General features: G+C 35.2%; 1 protein-coding gene across 2 annotated transcripts in view; it reads left to right on the top strand.

Moving 5' to 3' along the window:
* NCAM2 (neural cell adhesion molecule 2) overlaps positions 1-24,021 on the top strand; it is a 303,009-nt gene that overhangs the window by 221,470 nt on the left and 57,518 nt on the right. For both annotated transcript variants that reach the window (XM_063347313.1, XM_063347322.1), the window contains exons 11-12: positions 1,324-1,420; positions 10,955-11,128. In XM_063347313.1, coding sequence (XP_063203383.1) covers positions 1,324-1,420; positions 10,955-11,128 — 271 coding nt within the window. The remainder of the gene's footprint in view (positions 1-1,323; positions 1,421-10,954; positions 11,129-24,021) is intronic.

Here is a 24,021-nt window from a genome sequence, read left to right as displayed (position 1 = left end):
ACCCATCAGGTAAATAATAAAAATTAAAGTGACTACTTGGTAGGTGCTTGGTATATACAAAAAGACTTGTGTGGCTTCAGTCAAGAACAAGGCAGAAAACTGATAATAAACTGCAATTAGCTTTGATAACAACCGTTTCCTCATGGAGGCATTGGAAAACTAAGCTCCTTTCTGTTATCTAAAAGGTACATGTAAGAACAAAACCTGAGAAAGGCAGAAGACAAAGAATGCACCTTAATTATCCATTTACTTTATTAACTTGACTAAACAGTTAACTACTCAACAATAGCATATAGCAATCATGGTCCTTAATTAATTATTTCAGGAAAAAAAGTGTAACCAGTGTCTCCAGCTCTGCTCTCACCTGCTGCAAAGACGACATACTGTCTTCTTGCACAGCTGTGGAAGAATTTAGTTTTTTCCATTTCTGTCTAGTATCAGGCTTATGCCTGACTATAAGCTTCTCAGTTGCCATAGGAAAAAAGGTTGAGAAGCTCTAATCAGAATGGGGGACCAACTTCAGATCCCAAGCAAGAGGTGTACAGTGCACTGAGAAAAAATAATATGTTTTTTTGCTAGAGTCCAATCAAGTAACCTCAAGTAACCTAGTAGAGGATATACTTTAAAAGAGACACAGTCTTACTGTTGTTTGAAGGTCATCTTTAGGGTTTTGGGTTTTTTTTATTTTAAGTATAGCTTAAAAACACAAAATATGCATTACAGTCTGTGGTTGTCTGAGTACTTTTCCATTCTGTCACCCGAAAAGTTGGTCAGGCAAGCTGGATTCCAATAAGGCATTAGCTCTCCGCAGTATCTAGTATTTGTTTTGTCTTATATCCTTGTTCAACTGAGTTTACAGTTGAGCCACATCCCTTACATCTTCTTTCTGCCACCGAATGTCTGGCATAGTGTGAATCCTGCAGACAATAGAAAGTAAAATATTATTCCTGTATCAACTGTAGGAACCAGCAATTTTCTGACCTTTGATTGCTTATTTCAGTCAAAATATCAGTTTCTGCAAATAGCGTCTGTGAAAAAAATGTGAAATTTATTAGATTTTTTTTCTTTTTTAAAAGTAGAATTGTAAAGACGAACAAAGTCACCATTTTCCATTATTTGATTTCCTCATTTGAATTTGAAAAGGTGGAGTTTAACATGAAAAAGAGTGTATTTAGATCTGTATTTGGAGAATATACTAGATAGGCTGAAGTAAGAATGCATCTGCATATTGGTTAAGGATAGCATATTTACATTTTTAATTTTGTTAAAGAACTTTAATATTCCCTTAGAAATTAATATTTACAAACTGTATTCATTTTAAAGATTGCTCCCACATCTGACAGTGATTTTGGAAGGTATAATTGCACAGCCACAAACAGAATAGGAACAAGATATCAGGAGTATACACTTGGTCAAGCTGGTAAGTTAAAAAGTTGTTTCCTTTTCTTTAAATATTTTTTTCTGTTTTAATCAAAATTAAGTTCCGACACACTTTTTTTCTTTTTATTTTATCCCAACGGAATGTTTGCAGTTAATTTTAATTCTCTAAATTACATTGCAATATAAAGTAAAATAAAACAGTTCCGTTAGAATATGAATCTTCTTTGGATTTAAATTTAAGGGGCCTTCTGAAATTTGAAAAAAATTGAGTGTTTAACTTTTTTTCCTTTGCCCTCATTACATCCTACATCTGTAACAGTGTATTTTCATTACATCAGTGGAGAGACGTATGGTTTGCAGGCAGTAAAAATAAGGAAGAATTAGGAAAGTTGTTTTTTTTTCCTTTTTCTCCCTGGTATTTTCTTGATAAACTAAGGATGACGAAAGACTGAAATACTTCAGCAAAGAATTTCTGTCTTCATTTGCGCTTTTAGTTGTTTAAAAGCAGAATTTGACCCAGGGTGCTAGACTGAATTAATTTAAGCTCTGAGGTGTTCTACAACCGGTTGTTACAGAATTTCTGAATACCTTTAGGTCCATCTATTGTTGTTTAGGCAAATACAAAAATACAACTGTATGTTTGTTCTTTGTATAATATTTTTTTTTGAAGTAGGAGTTGTATATTTTTTATGATCTTGAATGTTTCAGCTGTAACTTTTGGTTCCTTTTTTTTTTTTTTTTTTTAAATAAGAAAAGGAATTCTTTGGAACCCTACTAGGAGGAGCGCTGGAGGTGCATTGCTGAAATGTGCACATCCAGTCATAGGGAGACTCTTTTACCTGTCCTGGTGTTTTTATAGTTTTGCTCAGCAGGGTAATTATTTTCTTTTTGGTATATCAGGAGTTATGAAAAAATTTGTTCCTTAAGAAATTTCTTAGAAGTTGTACACAGCCTTGGAAGTTTTTCTGCTTAATATTTTTCAGTCAATCCTTCAGAAAACTTGATGAACACTTTAAAAAAAAATGTATTGGTGTTATAAACATAAAAAGGTAAATCAGGGTATATTTAGTGACTATGTAATGAATAAGAATTATGGGAAGTTGTCATGTAAAGCATGAGCTATATATGGACATTCTATATAATGATATGGAATGCAGAAAATAAAAAAAACTCAAATTTTTTAGTAATAGTAATGACCTGGTATCCTTAACATAAGCCATATGTAGTGTAGTATTTATGTGGTGCTGGAAACACTGAGTTTGGGGGTGTCAGAGCTCCATTATGCTAGGCATGTCTTACAGTGGTATAATGTATAATATTCAGTATCCTGAAAGTTTGACATTTTTAGCATTTGCTTCTAAATAGACTTTTTTTGGGGGGAAAAAAACCCCAGCAATTAAGAAATGTAGTTCACTGTTACAAGTTTTGCACATAAAGTAGCATCAGCTGGAAAAGAAAAATAACCAGGGAGATGGAGGATAAAACCATCATAATAATTACAGCTATAAAATGTCAAATGCAGCTTTCTTTCTAGTTTTACTACCTCTGTTGCTTTACATTGGTAGATTAGGAAGCCTTAATGATTGATATTTTACATATTAAAGCCTATAAAATTTTTCATGTATTTCAATAGAGCCTGGATTTCCTTCTGACTTTGATTGTAAATACTACTATGCTGGGGCATAGCTTACTTTCACAATGGCTCTGTCAGGGAAAAATAAATACTGTTTCTAGTTGGGTGATGGTATTAAGAAAAGTATGCTGCTAGGCTACATTTTACAAATAATGACCATTTTACTGAATAGTTTTCTCTTAAAATTTTGCAGGAATGAGTTGTTGCTTCATGTTTTGTTCCATTTTTCTACTTTGCTGGTTTTCAGCAGAATCAAACTAATCTTTTTTTAATTTATTTACTGCTGGTTAAAAAGCAATCATACTGTCACAATGCCATTATCTTTATTTCTGTTGCCTTTCTTCAGAAATTAGGTTTATAGATGATAGAAAAAGATTTTTTCCAGAATTTACATGCAATTTGCAACCATGCCATTTTGTATGACAGGAAAACTATACCTGTTTACTCAAATTATACTACAGAGCTGCTGAATCAGCCTCAATATTGAAAGCTTAATCAGATGTGCTCACCACCTGACTTGTGGTGATCAACTCTTAGAAATACCACACGGTTGACCTTCTCCTTTTTCATTACTTAAGCATTTAAATTGCTATGTGAGTAACATGTAGAATGTGAAAAGAACCGCAGCCTTTTTTGTTTCTTGCCACTGCAAGTTAATTACTTCATGTCACAACCACAACTTTTATTTTAGATGTTTAGGCTTTGGCAAACCAGGTGAGCTTGGCAGATTGTCCCAATGGCTTTGAGAGCCTGAGGTGAGCACATATATTCCTAGGTTTGCCCAGATCTATTTTAGTCATGGTTCATGTGAAATATCAGTATGCAGGGAGATGGTACTAACTAGCAAAGCATTATTTCTTTCTGTTGATATCTCAATACCATTATTTCAAATATTTCTGTATAGATAAATAGAAAATCATATGGCCATCAGTAGTCTAGGACTATGTGGATGGAATAGATAGTTTATTATCTTAAAATGGTAAATGTTGAGGTTGTGACAGACAGCTAAACTGGATTTTTTTCAAGTAATTTTTTGCTTTAAATATTAATGTGCATTTTGCACATAGCAATGTACGGCTGACTGAATTCAGAGACCCTAAAAAGTAAACCATGATTTACCTCTAAGACTTTCATGGTCTTATTCATCTTACACTTCCCTTTCCCCTCCTTTCTTCTATTCTGGGCTGGCAAAGGGGTTAAAAGTTCAGATAGATCGCCCGGTTCACCTTTTTGCTTTAGTCTTTCTTTCAGTCTTTGCACCTAGGAGGATACTTTCATGTTTGATGAAAGTTGATATTCTGATCTCACCACATCATGCCTGGAACTGCAGCTCAGCAAAGAGACGAAGTGTTAACAAGGTCAACTGCTGGCAGTGAACACAGTTTACAAATTATCTACATCATACCACTCTGATGATGAATTTCAAACTTGTCTTGCCAAATCATACCTATTATGTATTTTGCACAGTATACTGTAGAACATGAAGACAGCATTTAGAGGTGGTGACATATAAGAATACTTAAAGAAATGAGACATGCTCTATCTTTTTTCCTTTTGACAGTAATATTACAGGAAATTTAAAAGCAAAATTCAAATACATTCTATGTTGTCATTAGGTACTGAGAATTCTCATGCCACTTTATTTAATTAAATGTATTTTAAGCATCCTGTATAGACAGAAAGTTAGTGAAAGTGTGGAATAATGACATCAAGAGCAAATGATGACATGTGGAAGATGATAATTGAGCTTCACAGAAATTACATCCTGTAACATGTTTCATGGAATCCAGTCATGCTGAGAATAGGATAAGGTTGATCGGTAAGGATAAGGTTGACTGGCAAGGACTACAACATCAAATTTAACAGTTTACTAATCTGGATTTGGGGGGCTGGCACTTTGATGCTGGTTAAGGGTTATTGTTCCTTTTTTCTCTAAACATTTGTGTTTTCACACAAACAAAATCAAAGAAGTAGGACTTAATTTTCCCTGAAGAATAATGCAATAAAGAAGATAATCATGTTGTGTTCCAAGACAGTGTTATAGAATATTATTTAATTTTTTTTAGGATTTTTGTATTGCTTTCTCTGTGTAACTTTTCCCTTGCTGCTGCCAAAATCCCATTTACCTCCACAAAAATATGGGCAGATCTAAAATCTGGATCTCTGTCCTAGAACTTGCCATTCACATCTTTAGCAGCATCGGCTAAAGGATTTTTACCAAAAAAAACCCAAGACAGTAACATATTTTCCATAAGCACATGTGTGAAACACAACAGTGTTTTGCTTTGTATGCATGTATATTATTTTCATTTATTATTTATGTATTTATTTGCTAGCTGTGGTCCTGTTTCCTAATTCAGTCCTTATTTTTCCAGGACTCCCAGTGATTTCGTAAAAGAAATCTATTGCAGTTTTCCCCAAGCAAGGACAGCAAGGCAAGACTGAGCCTAAACTGTAGATTTAACATTGAAATTTTTCTCCATTCTAAGGATCTACAAGCATGAACTATTTCATGGAGGTCTGTGACTCCAAAGGTCTACTCCTCAGCCTCACCTCTTTTCCTGCCTTGGTCCTGATTGTACTTATGTTCATAGACATAGTTTCAGTCAATATTTATGCCAGATATGCAGAGACAGGAAAAGCTGCAGAACTGCACTAGGAACATATTGGCAAGAGATAGGAGACAAGAGTTAACTGGAAGATAAATCTCTGACCTCAGTACCTACTCCAACATCATCACTTTGTTTTTGCCATTTACACTGGGACTGCTAAACTCTCAGAAGGAAATTTCCTTCCATAAAACTATCCAAAAATAGCTTGAAAAGAAAATCCTCAGTGACAAATGGTGGTCATTTATTGAACAGGTTGGTAAAACATAATAGACTTGAAAGAGTATTTACATATCAGTGAAGATAAATATGTACTCATAATTCTGTGTGTACTTCTCTATCAGCTGCAATAATGTTTTTGGAACTAAACCAATTCTGTTTAATTTAGACCAATGTATTGCAAAGTTCATTTATGATAACCAGCTTTATATGCTGAGTACAAAATACATCAAAGGCATTTTTACACTTAATATTTGGGATTTTTTTTCTTTTATTTTTAAGAAATTCTTCAACATCATTTGTGAATACAGTCACATACTGAACAGAGGAATAGACACTGTGAAAAGAAGATGAAGTTGACTAAATGTCTGACACTTGTTGGGGTTTTTAATGACTTATTTTAATTCAAAGGCTGAACTTTTGGTAAATTATCCCTTGTTTTGATTGAAGTACAGTGAAAACAAAGATAGCAGTGGTAGTCTGAGAAAGAGATGGAGTGGTGGAAACCATCCTTTGTCCTCCTTGAGACAGAAACAGGAACAGCCACCAGAAAAAGACACAAGCTCAAGGGGAACGTTTCCTCCCTGCACTAGGCAGAAGGCAGTAGCTTAAAGGAAAGGAGTGAATGGAGGCAAGTCCACACTCGGGGCAACAGGTGAACCCCCTCCTTGCCTACCTCACCTTCCCAGGTGCCTCTGTACAACAGATACGAAGCTCTGTATGTGGAGGGTCTGTCAACGGATTATGTGGATGATGATCCCTATTGGGATATCTTCAATATCTTCATCAATGACATAGACAGTAAGATCGATTGCACCCTCAGCAAGTTTGCAGAAGACACCAAATTGAGTGGTGTGGTTGACACGCCTGAGTGATGGGCTGCCATCCAGAGGGATCTGGACCTCATGAGGGATCTGGACCTCATGAGGTTCAACAAGGCCAAGTGCAGGGTCCTGCACCTGGGCCGGGGCAACCCCCGGTATCAATACAGGCTGGGGGATGAAGGGATTGAGAGCAGCCCTGCTGAAAAGGACTTGGGGGTACCAGTGGATGAAAAGCTGGACATGAGGTGGCAACATGCACTCGCAGCCCAGCAGGCCAACCATACTTTGGGCTGCAACAAAAGAAGTGTGGCCAGGTTGAGGGAGGTGATTCTGCCCCTCTAATCTGCTCTGATGAGACCCCACCTGGAGTACTGCATCCACCTCTGGAGCCCTCAGTCCAGCAAAGACATGGACCTGTCCAGAGGAGAGCCACAAAAATGCTCAGAGGGCTGGAGCACCTTTCCTATGAAGAAAGGCTGAGAGAGTTGGGGTTGTTCAGCCTGGAGAAGAGAAGGCTCTGGGGAGATCTTATTGCAGCTTTTCAGTACTTAAAGGGGGCTTATAGGAAAGATGGGGACACACTTTTAGTAGGGCCTCTAGTGGTAGCACAAGGGGCAATGGTTTTAAACTAAAAGAGGGCAGATTCAGTCTAGATAAAAGGAAGAAATTTTTTACGATGAGGGTGGTGAAACACTGAACGGGTTGCCCAGAGAGTTAATAGATGCCCCAAAACTGGAAACATTCAAGGTCACGTTGGACAGGGCTCTGAGCGACCTGATCTAGTTGAAGATGTCCCTGCTTATTGCAGGGGACCTGGACTAGATGACTTTTAAAGGTCCCTTCCAACTGAAACTATTCTGTGATAACTTCTAAGAAAGCATACCAAAATCTGTGCTATCGCTAAGTGATCTTTAGATCATAGAAAAGAAATCCCATACTTTTTCCACTATATAGTCCTTCAACTTATATCAATAACAGTATATGAAAGAGAAATCACTGCCCATAGCTAAATTCCTCTTAAGATTCATTTGGTTGGTTGGTTGGTTGGTTTCAGATGGAAAAAGATCAAGAGGCATCCAGAATTTTATCCTTTCAGATACGAACTTCAGTGTACACAACTGCAAATTATCCTTCACTCCTGCTAAACACTGAGCCAAAAGCCTTACAATTCTAACACAAAAATACCCATAGTGGTTCAAGTAATTTCAGCTGGCAGGGGACAGCTCAAATTCTGGAATATTTAAGTTGATCAGGACCAGAGGTCTGTTTACCTTGCATGACCAAATTTACACTCATTAGAGAACTACAGAATTAGATTCAGTTCATTATGCTGATAATGATGTTCTTTGGGGAAAAAGTTATAATTTGCCTAGTCTTAAAAAGATGATAGGTATTTTATTCTATCTTAATGGAATTGCTAGTATTTGCTTCTGATTTTGACTAGGAATGTGTCTCCTGTTGTATTTTCCTCGGGTGATTCACTCTTTTCTTAAGAACTGATATAGTTCAACTCTGGAAACTGCATAAAAGTTACCTACATGTGTGAGTTGCTTGGATTGTGGGATGCATATTTAAAATAGTTTTGTGGATGTATTCCGTACTTTAATGAGTTTTAAACATACTGCATAGTGGTAGTTATGCAAAATATTTTACTGAGTTTTCACAGGAGCTTTATTTTATACTTATTACCAAATATAATCATGTCTTCATTTGGCAGAAATTATACTTGAATCTGCAGTAGAGAATGTAAGATCCTTCCTTAAGGATGTCGTCTTCCCTATGCTGTGGTTATTGTAGTTAGTCTCATGCAAACATAAACACACACGAAAAAGAGATCTTCTTACCATTTTGAAAGTCAAGAACAGAGTGGATATGTAAATAACACATTTTTGTTTCATACCATTGACCAAATAATTGTTTTGATCCAAACTGAAATAACAGCCTTATAAAAAGAGCATACAAAAACTAACATAAAAATAGTCTGAGTGAAATTAGATATTCACTCAACCTTAAACAAAATATTTTGTTTCATTTTGAACTCTTTTAACTACAGAAAAGGAATGAAAATGCTTAGGAACTATTTGTGATATTGTAGGTACCCACAGCAGCTTTTAGCTTGCAATTAAATCTAAAGATCGTTCATCTTCAGTACTACAAAACCATATTCATCTTCCCAGGTGATTGGTATCCACATCATTCATACAGTGCCAGGCTGCTTTACTTTGGCTGTCCTGGATTGCTTTGCTGGAATTCTTATGTTGTATTTTCCTCACCCCTCTCAGAACAGTCATTTGACGTAGGTAAAGGAAGAATTTGTACACAGAATGGTGCTTAAAGTACTGTCACTAGCAGGGAAAAAAATATTGCTCTCAGTTGTAATGAGAATCTGGAGGAGAGGGGTCACAAGCTTGTTCTAATTCTCATCCTGCTCTGATTTGGGGATCAATGCTTACTTAGCAAGTCAGTCATATAACTAATTTTTCTTCCATGTGATCACAGAAGAAGATCTGTCTGGTTTTTTGAACATAGTTTCTTTTTTTCTAAAGAAAACCAACTTTTTGATCTAGTTAGAAAAAAATTCAAAACCCAAGTCTGTGTTCTCCTGGATGCATAGCATACTCATTACATTTGGTCATGTTCTGTCTAACCACGAATCTTGAATTCCTTTCTGCAGAGCAATACAGCTTCATTAAGTAGGGTGAAAACTTCCTGCAACATCCCATATGGATGAATATTTCCTGGAATAAGAAAAGACTTGAGGGTTTGAATCCTTCAAGCTGAGATTTGTATTCTACTCAAATCTTTAACTTCACGGATTCATTTAGTTGTTTCTTCAAGTAAAAGATAGGAAAATTGTTTGTCCATGTAAATGAATCTATGCTGCTTTTAACCCAATGAGCACCAAACATTGAAGGTTTCAGGAGACCTATATTCAGAAATGTTAACTGTAAGAATTCACAGAAGTATGATATTAGCATTAAGACAATCAATTGTGACAACTGATAGAGAATTTTTCTGGAAAAATTTAGGTGCCTGATTATTTGAAGATTATACAAATCATCCCTTTTAGAGCAGCTTTGGCAGGTGTCCTTTTCCTGAGAATTTGTGGCTGAATGTGTCCTTAAACCCATTATTTAATATTTTTTAGCATTTTTTGACTCATTTTCATTCAAGTATCATACTGGGTGAAGCTCAGATTGATTCCCTTTTTATTCCCAACTGTGTGACAGCTCTTGAATAACAACTACATTTTATGTAAATGGTTCAGTACCCACTAACCAAATGATAAGCTTTGGCTCCAATTCTTACATGTCCTTATAAGTATATCTCCCATAGCATGAAAAAAACCACAATATCAAATCTGTAAGTAGATATGCAAATAATTGTACCATGTATCAGAAGAGATATTTTTAATGGTGTTACAAATCCTTGGTCTTCTATCCATAGAACTAAAATTATTCTTAGTATTTTCAATACTATTTTTTGCAATGATAACACTTTTAGTCCTTTATGTGTTATTTTGGTCATATATTGTAAAAGTAACATAATATTTCTATTTTTAAAAAAGGTACTGACACCAAGGTTAATTTTTCACTTTTGTTTCATATCTAGCATCTCAACACCTACAGACACCTGCTTTATTTTCATAGTTCTTTTCTACTTTTAAAAATATGCACTTGCTTTTGATTTCAGAGAAAATGTTTCTTTCAACCTGTTTTGCAAATTGTTTCTTAAACTAAGAATAGAAAGCTTCCATTAATATTCCTTGCTAGTAGCTTGGAATCCAGTCTTTCAAAAAAAGAAAAATGGATTCATGTTTTCAGCTGTATTTCAGTTTCATAAAAACAGCCAAATTATTTCTACAGTTTTTGTCATAATCACATTTAGAAGAATTCAGACTCTGAATGTTCTATTTAGCCATAACTGTTCCTCTTGTTAAATTTGATTTAACATTTTTTATTCTCTTTTACATAATTATGTAGTAAACAAACTAATCTCTTACATTTGCCTGTGATGAAATTAGCTATTAAAAAAGATCATATTATTAAAGAAAGGCAGAGATGGAAAATGTTTTTGCATAACTTTAGCATACAAGAAAATAAACATGGTTTTCTTACAGCTCTATATTAGAAAGCTTAAGTTGTTTATCTAATGCAAGCATTATTGCATCACGTTAAATTATTATTTCTCCCTTCAAGATACTAAGGAGGCTTTTTGGGGTGGATTATCAACTGCTTAGGTTTGTCTAGTTGCTGCTGATTATTTAATTGATGTTTCTACTTTTCTAGATGTGCCATCAAGTCCTTATGGAGTACGAGTTTTAGAGTTGTCACAAACCACTGCCAAAGTTTCATTCAATAAGCCAGATTCACATGGAGGTGTGCCCATTCATCATTACCAAGTGGATGTAAAAGAGGTAGCCTCAGAAACCTGGAAAATAGTTCGCTCCCATGGAGTTCAAAGTAAGTATACAAAAAATAAATGGAGTATTTTAACTGAAAAGAATGTCAAGGGAAAAGACTGCAATATATGTAGCTCATTCTTTGTTTGCCCATTAGTCTTAGTCCAGTAGCTGTATCTTCAGTTAATATTAATGAAGTCAGACATCTTTACACCAATTAGAAATCTTACTCTAATTTTGTAAAAGCCAACTGTTGCTTTTTATTATAAAAAAGTTTGGCAAACAAATTTACAGTTATTTTGCATTTTTCACTGTGCAGTCAAGAAAATATAAAGAATATTTTTGAAGCTATCAATTTCAAAGTGAGCAGAAATCACAGAGGGGTTACTTTGAGAATGTGCATTACATATGCAGTTAACTTAAAAATTTTAAGCAAACTATTATGTGATATTTAATCCTGGGCATTAATTACTGATTTCGAGCTAGTTAATAACCTTTCTATATCCTGTTAATGTTTACGATGTCTGTTTTGAAAGCGTATCTGTAATTATTCTTCAACAAACATTAAATGCATTTGTTAGATATTATATCTATTATGTATGTACTATATTAGACTTGACTGGAGCTGCCTTCCTCAAAATTTCACACTTTGGTTTTCTTTCAGCATAAGATGTTTTTAAGTTGTTGTGTATAGTTCATTTTGGTGATAATATGAATTGATCTTCATGGAATTATTGTAGTACAATACCTGTTTGAATTGTGTGGTAATTTATTCTAAAAACAGAGAGTAGAGTGGCAGGTACAAATACCTGCAGTCCATATGAAGACAATACTGGTGTGAAGTAGGTCATGAGTATTTAAGGTCTCTGCTGCCATCCCTACTAAAATTAAATATACAGCTTCTTTGAGAAGAGGACTGTATTAGTTCCTACATGCTGTCTTGTTATTGCCCCACACCTTCCTTTTGTGTAATTTGCCTTACTTTTTTCAGTTTATTCTCCTTTCTCACTTGGAAGTTTTCAGGGGGTTTAGCTTCTTTCAAGCATGTATTTTCTTCTTCATTTCTTTGTCCCCCAAGTGCAAGACTGAGAGATTTCGTTGAAAAAATAAAATAGGTCACCCTTATTTTGGACATCTTAAAGGTACCTCTTAATAGTGTGTATTATCACAGACTACTTCCGGTGATGGCAGAAAACTAGTAAATATCAAAATAACCTGAAGAGTCATCTTGGTCGACAAGTAGATAAATATTGGGAAGATAAACTACTGAGAGGACGGTGGACAATATTAAAAATTAATTCTAGACACATAATTAATTCATGCTGTTTTCTGAAATCTCTATTTGTATACCCCTGCACGGAAAGATTGAGATTGTATATCCTGTATTTCTCTGAATTTATCTCTGAACTACTTTAGAAATCAAAAACTATTTCAGAATTTCAAATATTCGTTAAGCAGGAGGCATCTGGTTTTTGTAAATCTTGTTGGTGCTACACTATGTAATTTGATAGGGAAATCAAAAGGGACCTAGTTGCATTTATTGTAAGTTCTTGCAGATATTCTTTAATGAGTTAAAAACTTGTTCTGTTTGTGAGGTACTGTAGGCCCAAACTGGAAAAATCAGATGTGTTACCAAAACACAGACTGCACAGCACAGAGCAGAAAAAGTCTTCCCACATTACCAAAAAAACATATTAGTGTCCTTTTTTAATGAAAGTATTGCTAAATGTAACTGGAGTCTTTCTGAAAAATTCAGCCTTTGCTTGTTTCCTGAGCATTCCAAGGGTTTCAGCAACTGCTGTAAGACATCTCTTTAAACTTCTCTCCATTTTTGTTTTGGCCTACTTACAGTGTCATGGTAGTATAACATTGAGACATCCTCTTTCAAATCCCTTTTTCAGTTCCTGAAATAATTTTTAAAGAAGCTTTTCTTACTGTGAAGGCTTCTTTTTTGTTTTCTTTATACTTGTTGAGACTTTTAGTTTACTTTTAAGTCTTGAATGATAAAAATATTACATGCTTTTGAGACAGTTTCTCATTTTGCTCTAAGTAATTAAGGACCACTTTCCTACCATGCCTCAACATCTTCTCAGCTGACTGAGGAGGTAGACTCCTCAGTCTACACACAGTCAGTATTCAGTGTTAGGATTTGTAGTCAGGTCATCACAATTTCCATACTTGGTCAATAGTCTTTAATGGAAACAAAATCGTTTTTTCATCTGTTCCCATTTTGGAGACAGGTTTATGACTTAAGAGTCAGATATAAATGCTTTTTACACAGGGACAGTTAACTGCTTGCACATCTCAAGTAATGATGCATACATAATGCATGAGTCATGATTTTTTCCCAGCAGCCAGTGATAAACTATACTGAAATTTTACAGGATGTTTTTTACCAGACTGATTTAGCTCAGGAGTGATAAAACAGCACTGCAGCCTTTTGTTGCTGCAGTGTAGGTAATGTGTAAATTCCAAGACTATCTTTTAAAGAAAAGAGGCAGAAAAACCTACGTGAAGGAGATAGTTGTGCCTGGGAGACTGTTGGCCTTCCAATACAGAGACTGTCAAGGCTAAACTGGGTCTTCTGGTCCCTCTTTACTATGACCAGAAGCAATATTGTGGTTGTCTTCATCTCGTAACAGAGAACAGCCATAAACTCATAAAATGAATGAAAACTGTATCTTTAAATGAAACAAACATCATGGAAATGTGCCACAGAAGTTAGTTTATAACTAAAGTCTTAATAAATGATTAATAGATGTTTCAAAAAGTTGATGAAAGGAATTTTGCTAACGCTAACAAGTAACTAATTTTCTTATAATTATGACCCAATCATTATGTATAAAACCTTCTACAAGCAGGATAATTCTCTGTTTCTATTTATATGAAAAATACAATAGATGCTTACCAAAGTTGTTAGGCATTCTGATGTAATCAGTCATCCAGTAAATACAAATAAGTTTAATCAGAAAAATTAAGCCGTATGGAATGGATTCTATGCAAATCTGTTCAAACAGCCTGCAATTGTCTTCATCTCGGAAGAACGTTGCTGGTTTCTTCAAAGACTCCCTCAGAAGGTGGCTTTTGTCTCAAAGTGTACTAGTTTGAGCTGTTTTCGATCAAATTAAGGAGAAAATTCGAGAGTCTTGGAGCTGGAGTCAAGAATATCTGTCTCTCTGTTCCCTCCCCTTTGTCTTCTATAATGAAGAAGATTTCATCTGAAAGCTTGTGCTGATTGCAGCTATTGAAAGAGAGCAGAGAAAACGAAGCAATCATTCTGATACACCAACTCAGGCTATTTATGGATTTAAAAGTCACAATCAACACTGTCATAGTTCACCAAGAGATCAGTGAGCAAATGTAAGCCAGATTTTTCTGCACTTGTTAGATGCTCTTCTGAATATGAAAATTGTTTTGTTGCAAACTAGCTGCAAACCTCTGTATAGCTTCACTTTACAGTCATGGGATGAGGGGGCTCTCTGCGGGCTGGAAGCCTGGGGCAGGTGGGTGGTCAGGGACAGTCAGGGCTAAGAATGTCCTCAGGGCCCAGACATTTATAACCCTGTCAGTAGTGCAGAGAAGCCTACTAATCTTGAAGTAACAGAAGCGGGGATAATATTGGCAAGGTTCATTCTCCAAGGAGTCTTTGCATCCTTTCAGCCAGGCAGCTGCCAAATCCCTGAGTGTGGGGTATTGCCCATCCATCGATAACAACTGGTGAAGGGCATGTGCCATGCTTTCCTTTGTAGATACAAAGATACTTGTGCTGGGAAAAAAAGTTTCTTACCACAATCTTCCGTGCAATTTTATTTTAAAAAAAGACATTCACTGATCAGTTTCTGAGTAATCAGCAGAGACTTCATGGGGAAAAAGCCTGTATTATTTTTTCCCTTTCAAGCAGTATTGAATTTTCCAAGGAAAAAATAGGATGGACTTGGAGGCTGTGAGATTCAGTTCTTCAGATCCCTTCAGTCCTTCAGGAAGCACCACTGGTATAACTCTAATAGAGAAGGCATGAAGGTCTTGTTTTGCCTTAATAGCATTATAAACACTAATCATTCTGGTTCACAGGCAGCAAATGATGTATTCTAATGAAAGAGACTTAGCTTATACACAGACCTAAGCCACTGTGGAGATACATTTGAAACCCCCCAAAAAAAAATTCTTTTTGAAAAGTTTTGGATTTCTTCAACAGGAATACAAGAAACTTTATTCCACATTATAATTCAGCATAAGATGGGTATGGCCACTAAAACTTTAGTATTTTTTCCTTCCTACTTCCAATTTACAGATAGATAGATAAATAGAGAAACATGTCAATGGATCTTTCTTTTCAAAGCATATAATATTTATATAAGCATACAATACCACATAAAACCAGTCTCTGCATTTCTAGTGCCACTCCATTTGCTGGAGGTAGAGCAACATGAAGAATGCAGAAAAACCCAGTCTCAAATTAACATTACTATGGAAATTCACCTATGGGATATGTGGATAGTTGTCACTGTCATTTTAGAGATGAGATATATACATTTTTGGATTTATGTAGCTAATAGCCTTCCTTTGTCTTCCTGTTCTCTCTCTTGCTTCTTCTGAACTGCAGTATTATTACTCCCGTATCTGTTTCTATCATGAAAGTGAAAAAATGCGCTCTTTTATTAAGAGGTATTCATAATGTTCTCTTTCTATCTTTTCATTAGATCAAGACCTTAGTGATATAATATTCAGCTCATACATGTAGTGTATTTGATATTTGTGATTGTTCTTGTGTTTGGAAATTCTCAGATTTAAGATTGGATTTTTTTTTTTAAATCTGTTTTTGGGTACTGCTTTTTCTGATTTTTTTTAGGAAAGGTTTGGTAGAATTTTAAATTCTTGTATTTTTTACATTTTAAAAAATTCAATTTAAAAAAAAAACACCACATTTTCTTTCAATGTTAATCTGTAGCAATGCCCTAAAAATAACATACTCAAAGAATGCCTATTCTGACATCATTTTTAAAGCAATAAGTTCAGGTAGCTACTCAACATAATAACCCTGCATTCTTCTTAACTTTGGTTCTTAAAAAACAATGTCTCATGTTGTATATTTTTTCCAAAAAAAGAAAACAAGAAAGCAAAACGTCTGGGCTTTGCTAGTGTCTCCAGGTCATGTTCTTTTTCAGGAGATATTCTATTGAGTTTCAAGTCTTTTAACCAAATTATACCGGGACTTATAATTCAGCTTTTGTAGGATACTAACATAAAGTATTTTCTACAATGGACAAGTTATTTAAGCTAAAGTTATATATAAGTTTCCAAAAATGTGGGGTAGAAGAAAAAATATAGGAAACGAACATGTTGTAAAAGCTGCTTTTTTGAATCTATTTATGTGTTTTGAGTTTTAATGATAAAGGATGTTTTGTCTTTTGACATTTGAGATTCTTTAGATGACAGAAAGCAGAAGCTTTATGAAATAATTCACCAAATATAATATGATTCAATAATGAATGGATTACTCATAACTCTGTTTCATGCAGTAATGTCAAAACACACCAGAGATGTTTTACCAACATATGCTTATACTTTTTTATTGAATATTTTATCGAAGGAGACAATAATTTTCAAAATCTTGCAGTAGCACAATCAGGCTACATACAAAAAGCAGTTAAATATTGAATGTACATGGTTTTACAACTTTACATTATAATGCAAAATGAAAGGATGAAAAATATTACAACCTAAGAAATGCTGAAATCTTCATTCTTTGTACAAGAGAAGGAAATCTGTTGACAGGTAGACTACAAGTGCTATTATGTTATGTATCCGCAAAATAAGCATAACATATAGAGAGAATCAAAGGCATTATTTTGAAGAAAAAAAATACTAAGAAAATGTGTACAGCATCTTAATCTTATGCAATAAATCAAAGATTTCAATGAATTTAATATTTTGGTTTTAGCTGTTAAGGAGTTCTCAAACTTCGAACGCTCATGCTAGTATTTGCTTTCAGCAATTTTTTTTCTTTTCTGTCTGGTTCTTGACAAATTGGAGATCAAATCTGAAATAAGTAATTCTTTGTAATTTCACATTCAAATCTCAGCAGGTTCAGTTAATTTTTTTTTCACCTAAGTTCAATAAATTTCATGTACTTCATGAAATCATAGAAAGAAAGAGACCTTGTGATCATTGGCTCCAAATTCCCCAGGCTGCAGCAGGGCCAGTTTCAAAGTTTTGTTAGGGTGCCCAGGGCTTTGTCCTGAGTTTTGAATCTCTCTGTGAATGGGAATTCCTTATTTGGCGTTTTGTTTGTGAAATTAGTGGGGGAGGGGATTTAAACAAGGTCCTGTCTGTACTATTTTTAGACATGCAAGTAACTCTTTTTTTTTTTTAGGCACACTATAGTAGGGAACGGATTTTCTGTTACCCAAGATACGTTTTTACCCTGCTGTGCTGTGTGGCATGCCTGGCACTTAAGGCCTTTTTACTATGTGTCCTTAAAGTTAGAGGAGGTTATGTACATGCCAGTGTTGATGATGTAATTAAAACTTGAAGTGTTATACCTCTGTGTTACGCTTTTTACTTTTGAATTGTCTATACCAGTGAGAAAGCATATATGTGTGTAGGCAAATCTTATTATAATCCTTATAGTCAGAAATATTTTGGTCTTTGAAATAAGGTCACTCCATTTTCTCTTTTACTTTTTGTAATATATATGACGTTCCAAGCAATGGAATGATGATTTTTCCTGTCTGTGCAGTTCAGGTTTTTGGGTAAAACTACTGAACTCCATTTTCGGTCTTTAAGCAAGACTTTTTGATAGACATCACATGGAAAGACGTTCTTTCAGAAGACTTTAGAAGTTTATAGTGCATGTATTTCCATGGAGATTTCAGAAACATCATTATGCAAAAAGATATCCTTTCTTATGCTAAAATATAGCGATTACTGTATCTTTTTATTGGCATGGGGAAGAAATCGAATAGATAAATTAGAATTCTCATGTGCTACATCTTAGGTTGTCAGTTTTGTACTTCCTGCTTCTTTTGTACTGAAGCATGAAAGTATGCACCCCATTGATTACTCAAACGCTTTCCCAGTGTAACAATACTTCACCATTGAACTGGGAAGACTTTCAAATGAATTCCTGAGAGATATGAACCCCATAAAATTCCGTAATTTTCTTAATGAGTTTAATGATTAAGTAAAGTATATCTGTATAATTTGTAGATCAAACAGAAATAAATGGCAAATATTTTGGTAGGCTAAGTCAGCATTCAAATTTATTTTGATAGTTGAAAATCTTCAAGGCAGAGTTAATTAATGTCTGGTGCAAGCTGCTAAAGCAGAAGGAAAAATGCTCTCATTAGCCTGTTCCAGTGGGAAAATACATTTTTAGTAAGTATTTGAGACATTGAATTCCTTGGCATATCTGTCGGATATGGCTCCCTGTGACATGAATTGTGATCACATTCAGTTCTAAAATGACACTTGCTATTCCTGAGGAGTGTTTCTGCATCTCTGGAATATCATGTATGTACTCAGGAATTTAGAAGAGATCTAAATAGAGATCTTTTCATATATGTTAAATGATGCCAGAAGTCATTCATAAAACATTTCTGGGTTGTGAATTCAGCTTTAGAATCTGGTTCTCCATTTAGCAGACTGTTAGGGAGACAGTTTAAGACCAGCGAAAACACAGATGAAAAAAATAAAATTGTTGTCACTTTATACCGAACTTGTGGTAGATGACGCACAATATGAAGAATCTTAAAATGTCACATTGATTGTCACATTGTCAAATTGACTTAAATTAATGATTTAATTTAAGAAATTGTCTGTTGTCTGTAGGCAATAATTGATAATATTGTAAATAAATCTGCATAGATCATTCCTGATATCAGTTAATATACGTATGATACTATTGCTAAGCCTAAACTCATGGGATTTGTCTTTCAAAAGAAACTGGATATTTAGCTTGATTCAAAAATATTTTTCTCAACTGAAACCAGCTTTGAAATCGTAAGAATGTGGGAGTTGCAAATATATATGTTATTAAGCTGTGATGATGTTAGATGTAAAAGTACAAATAACATGAAGAAAAAGTCCTTAATTTTAGTAAACCTAAATTCTTGGGATAAAATGGCATGACACAATTTGCAAGATGTCATACAACTAATAAAAAAAAAAAAAAGTGAAAGAATGGACGCAATTTGCAACCAATATAGACCCCTGTTACATGGTAGGAAAAAGACCACTTTTTATCCAAATTAATTTGTGTGTGTACCTGCATGTAAGAAAGTTATTCAGCCCTCTAATTCTGTCTGTACTATTCTTGGCCTCCATCCAGCTTAATCTTTGCTGTAAAATCCTCATGTGGATGGAAAGGTTGGGTTGTAAATAAATGTCTTAAACTAAATTACATGGATGGATTAGAGAGACTGGAAAGTGAGGAGACGTGTAAAGGGAAAGCTAGGTTTAAATATTTCAGGTTTTTATACAGACCAGAATCATCAGGAGAATGAAATGAACTTTTCACATTCAAAGGTGAATAAAATGTCATGAGAAGTGAAGAAAACCCAGACAATTTACTTCACAGCATGAGTTCATAACTAAAAGCAACTGAGTGTAATGCGGATACAACCACTGCCAATATCCGAGGTTACTCCTCTCTTCAGTAGCTTGTAATTCTGCTTGCAATTGCATTTAGTCAAACAGGCAAAGCTCATTGCAAAATGTGATTTATGTTCATGTGTCGTTGTTTTCTTTTTAAAGACACAGACTAGAAAATCTGTAAGAACAAATGCAAGACACTTTGATTGCAAGAAATAGGTGGCAAATATTTTAATAAGCAATTAAATCGAGAATCAGTTATTCCAAATATATTTCACATGGTGTTCCTCTGTTGTGATAACTCTTTGCTACTCCCTATTTAGACCTTTTCAGGCTTTTTATGATGGCACACTGTCAAGTAAATTTGCAGCAGACATGCTGATCTGATGTAAAGGTCTTGCTGATCTGGCTCTTAAGTGTAAATCTTCTTAAGTAGAGAGTGATGCAATGCAATATTGGATATGAATAACTGATAAATGAGATACATGGTGCAGCTGCAAATTTCGCCTTTCAAATCTGTATTGTATTCGTCTACATTTATTTTACATTGTCAATCTGCTTACAAAAATGTAAAGTACACTTATGGAATATTTATGCGTATATAAACTTCTGCTGCATTTCCTAATACAAAATTGAAAAGTGTTCCTGAAGGATAGAATATTGTTTAAGTATTTTCAAGGCCATTGAATGACAGAGTAGTTACGAATGGAGTTTTCCTTCTGCCACGTAGAACAATAAACAACAGAGAGATAGCATAGCCCTATCTGTATTACATTTCATGGTATCATTAAATGAATCTTCTTTTTATCACTTTTTTTCTATCAAGTCTCTCCTTTCTCCATTGGCAAGAAATAAAGTATAGTATGCAGGAGTAAGATGGGCGTGAGGAAGAAAAAGTTATGAATGAAAATTATCTTTGCATGTAAGAAACAAAAGAACTGTTGTTGAAATCATCATTCATGTCAGCCCTGAGGTCTTCACTTTTTCACGGTAGTGAACGTCATCAAACACACATCTGAGATCACATTTTAGTCCCTTTGCTTGTCACCGTGAGAATGGCTTCTGATGATAGCAGTCACCAGGAGCTGATTTATTCTTACCTCAAATGGTGGTGGTTAGGTTTTTGCCAGCTGCTGCATTTGGTAACAGAGTAAGTAGAGTCTATTTTTCTCACACTTTGCATGCTCCGGAGTGGAAAATTGCATAGGTTAGAGGAATGAAAGGCAGAACTCCTTTGTCATCACCTGCTTCCTAGGTAGCTCCTAAGACTGCAGCAGCATACTTTGGTCATGGCACAATTAGTATTAATGAGAGCTTCCAGTTTAAAAAATCTGGTCAGTCATAATTAATATACCATTCGAGAGAAGTGCATAGGAGACTACTTTTGTTGGCATTCAGACTTAGCGGCTTGCTCAGAATATGAAATTAAGCAAGTAAAATAAGTAGTTTAGAGAAGAGAAAATAATTCAATTTCTAATAAAGAATTCAGTGGTATGTTAGAGTATAATAATTCTCTGTACATAGGTAAAACTGAGCAAAGACATGTAGATTTTATATATGTTGTTCTGCTTATTGCTATTAGTATGCGGAATTACAATAAAGTTGAAAAGTGGTGGAATTTTAAATAGCAGTCTCAACTGAGATGAGAGTCTTGCTAACATATATTAGTTTCCCTATAAAAAGAAAATCTCTATTTCTCTGAGGCCAGTATTAGAAATTTTCATTCCTTTGTGTTCCACAGATATTCCTTTGGTTTAGCGTTAAGAATTCCTGAATTCTTAATATCTCTTTTGGAGCTTTGTAAGAGTACTGATATATTTGTAGTAATGAGTAAAGAGTAATTTTCTTAGGTATTTTGGGTTCATCTGGTTAAGAAGGTCGTCTCTTATCTGTGTCTTTAACACTGTGCCGTTTTGTAGCAACATAACAAAACTAGAGAATTGCATGAATCACCTTAAATCTGCTGCAAAGTCTCAAAGGAACAAAAAGATCACTCTAGCTCTGCAGAACTTGGCTGACAATAGGAAGAAGGTGCAGGTGTGAAAAGTAAACTGCTGCCATTATTTTCTTACACCTTGAAGACATTTTCTGTGAGTTTTTTTTCTTTTCTTTTTTTTTTCTTTTGGTGATAAAAAGGGAAGATATTTGGACCAGTAATCAGTTATTAGTTTAGGATAAGTTAGCATGTGCACATTCGACCTAACGCTTTCCAGGTGCACCATGGAAACTACTGTGGACTTCGTGCTTGGAAGATACAAGGTTTGTCTGCTATGAACTCAAGTGAGGATTAGCTCACATTTTTTCTCAAGATTTCTCAGTAATAAAGAACTCCCAAATGGAGTTTTCAATGTAGGAGACCCTTTTCAACTCCAGCTTTGTGTTGCAAGTTTCAAATGGGATATTGGCTCACATCAGGATCTCCATTATAGGAACAGCAGAAAAATGGGCAGGAAAAAATGAAACAAATGTCATACTTTCTGCCCTACAAAGGAATGTAAGAGATTCTAGATTCTGGCATATATGAGAGAGACTGGGATAGGATACACTTTGATTTATACAATTGAAGAATGAGATAAAGTGGTGTAACTGTAGCAGGCATAGAGGAAAGGAAGGTATGCACTCATAGCTAACCTCCAGCTCCCCCCTCAAAATACACTCCCTCCTTCAGTATTCCAGGGTGGATTCCAGACCTTGATATAAGACAGGGAATACATAGTGGCATTAGCTGAAATGTAACAACCAGCATGTTCTTTGTGGTCTACAAATAAATGGAATCCCTGTTGCTCTTAGAAGATCCTGTTTTAGTTTTTAGGTCATCTCCCAGTAAGCATTGTCTTTAGCCTTGATGGGTGTTCAAAAACAAACAAAAAAAAAAGGGATAAATGAAACAGCATAAATGATCTTAATAAGGGCCTTAATCGCCTTTCTGCAATGAGATTAGCGCAGTTATTCCTTTACTACATATTGTAGTATTGTATATTCATTCAATAAAGTATTACATACTTAGAAGACTTAATTCTATTGTCTTTATGTGTTCATATTGCCAATGGAATTTCGGGTGTATTCAGTGGCTTAGAAATTCTTGTTATAGGAGAATTTTAAAGTCAATGTCTACAGAAAATAAATTTGATTTAGGAAAGGTTTAACTTCATCAGATTTTATATTTAGCAGTGTAATTTGTACTAATAAAATTGCAGCAATTATAGTCACATAAATATTTAACAATGAACCCTCATGCTGCTACACTTAGAACATTAGTCATATGTTAGAAAGCATGTTGAACAATGCCTTTTTTTTTGCATGATTAGGGGAACATCTGGCAGCAGTCCAAATCTCCATTGATTTTAATGTATTGGTTTATTGTTTCATAAAAAGTTTTAAGTGTAGTCCTTTTCAAATGGCTGGCTGTTTCTTCAAGCAATAGACTTTAAAATCCTTGTATTAAGAAGCGCACAATAGTTTTACAGCAGGGGAGAAAATGGGGGTCCAGGAACCAAGAACCAATTTATAGAATCATTGAAAGATTGGTTGGAAGAAACATCTGGAGTTTACCTGGTCTAATCTCCTACTTGAAGCAGGACTGGTGCCAATCCTAGATCAGGTCAGGCGTGGCTTTGTCTAACTCAGTCTCAACACCCAAGGATGGAGATTCCTCACCCTCTTATCTTGCTGTAATCTGTTTCAGTGCTTCATTTATCTCCCAGTGAATAAGTTTTTCTAATAGCTGGTCTGAACATGCCTAGTTGCAGTTTATGACTGTTGTCCTTGTTATGCTGTTTGTCACTGTTGAGAAGAGTCTCACACCATTGATTTTGTTTCCACTAGGAAGGGATGGTAGGTGAGTATTCAATCGCTCCTTGGCATCCTCTTCATCAGACTAAGCCTCAGCATCTACTTATTGTTCGTGTGCCCTGGGCTCCTCTTGGTAGCTCACTGCTGGACCCTATTTGGTCTGTTTTGTGTTCCTGGATGCACAGTCGCAGGTTTGGCCCTACCAGCACTAACTAGAGGGGGTCAATAAACTTCTATCAATCTGCCAGCTCCAAACGTAGCTCAAGTAGGCAGTCTGCCATGCTGGTGACAATGAGCTATGCAGCCTTGTTTGGATGTATTTGCCTGCTGCATGTATCTGCTCATTCCTGAGCCTTTCAGCCTGACATGAAGGACCCTTTCACCCTTGCCCCAAAGACCTACAGTTATCTTTGAACTAGTCAAGGTTTCTATTTTGCATCTTCTTGCAGCCTGCATGGGTGAACATACATGAGTAGGGTTAGCCAGATGGAACTCTGCTGTCTCTGCTTCTGCAACTATTTCTCCTTTAGTTGAGTTAGAGAACTGGGATTCGGGCTTGTGTGTTTTGAA

Source organism: Chroicocephalus ridibundus, chromosome 1 (genome assembly GCF_963924245.1).
Source record: "Chroicocephalus ridibundus chromosome 1, bChrRid1.1, whole genome shotgun sequence".
NCBI classification, from domain to species: Eukaryota; Metazoa; Chordata; class Aves; order Charadriiformes; family Laridae; genus Chroicocephalus; species Chroicocephalus ridibundus.
This window is presented reverse-complemented; position numbering and strand designations above follow the sequence as displayed.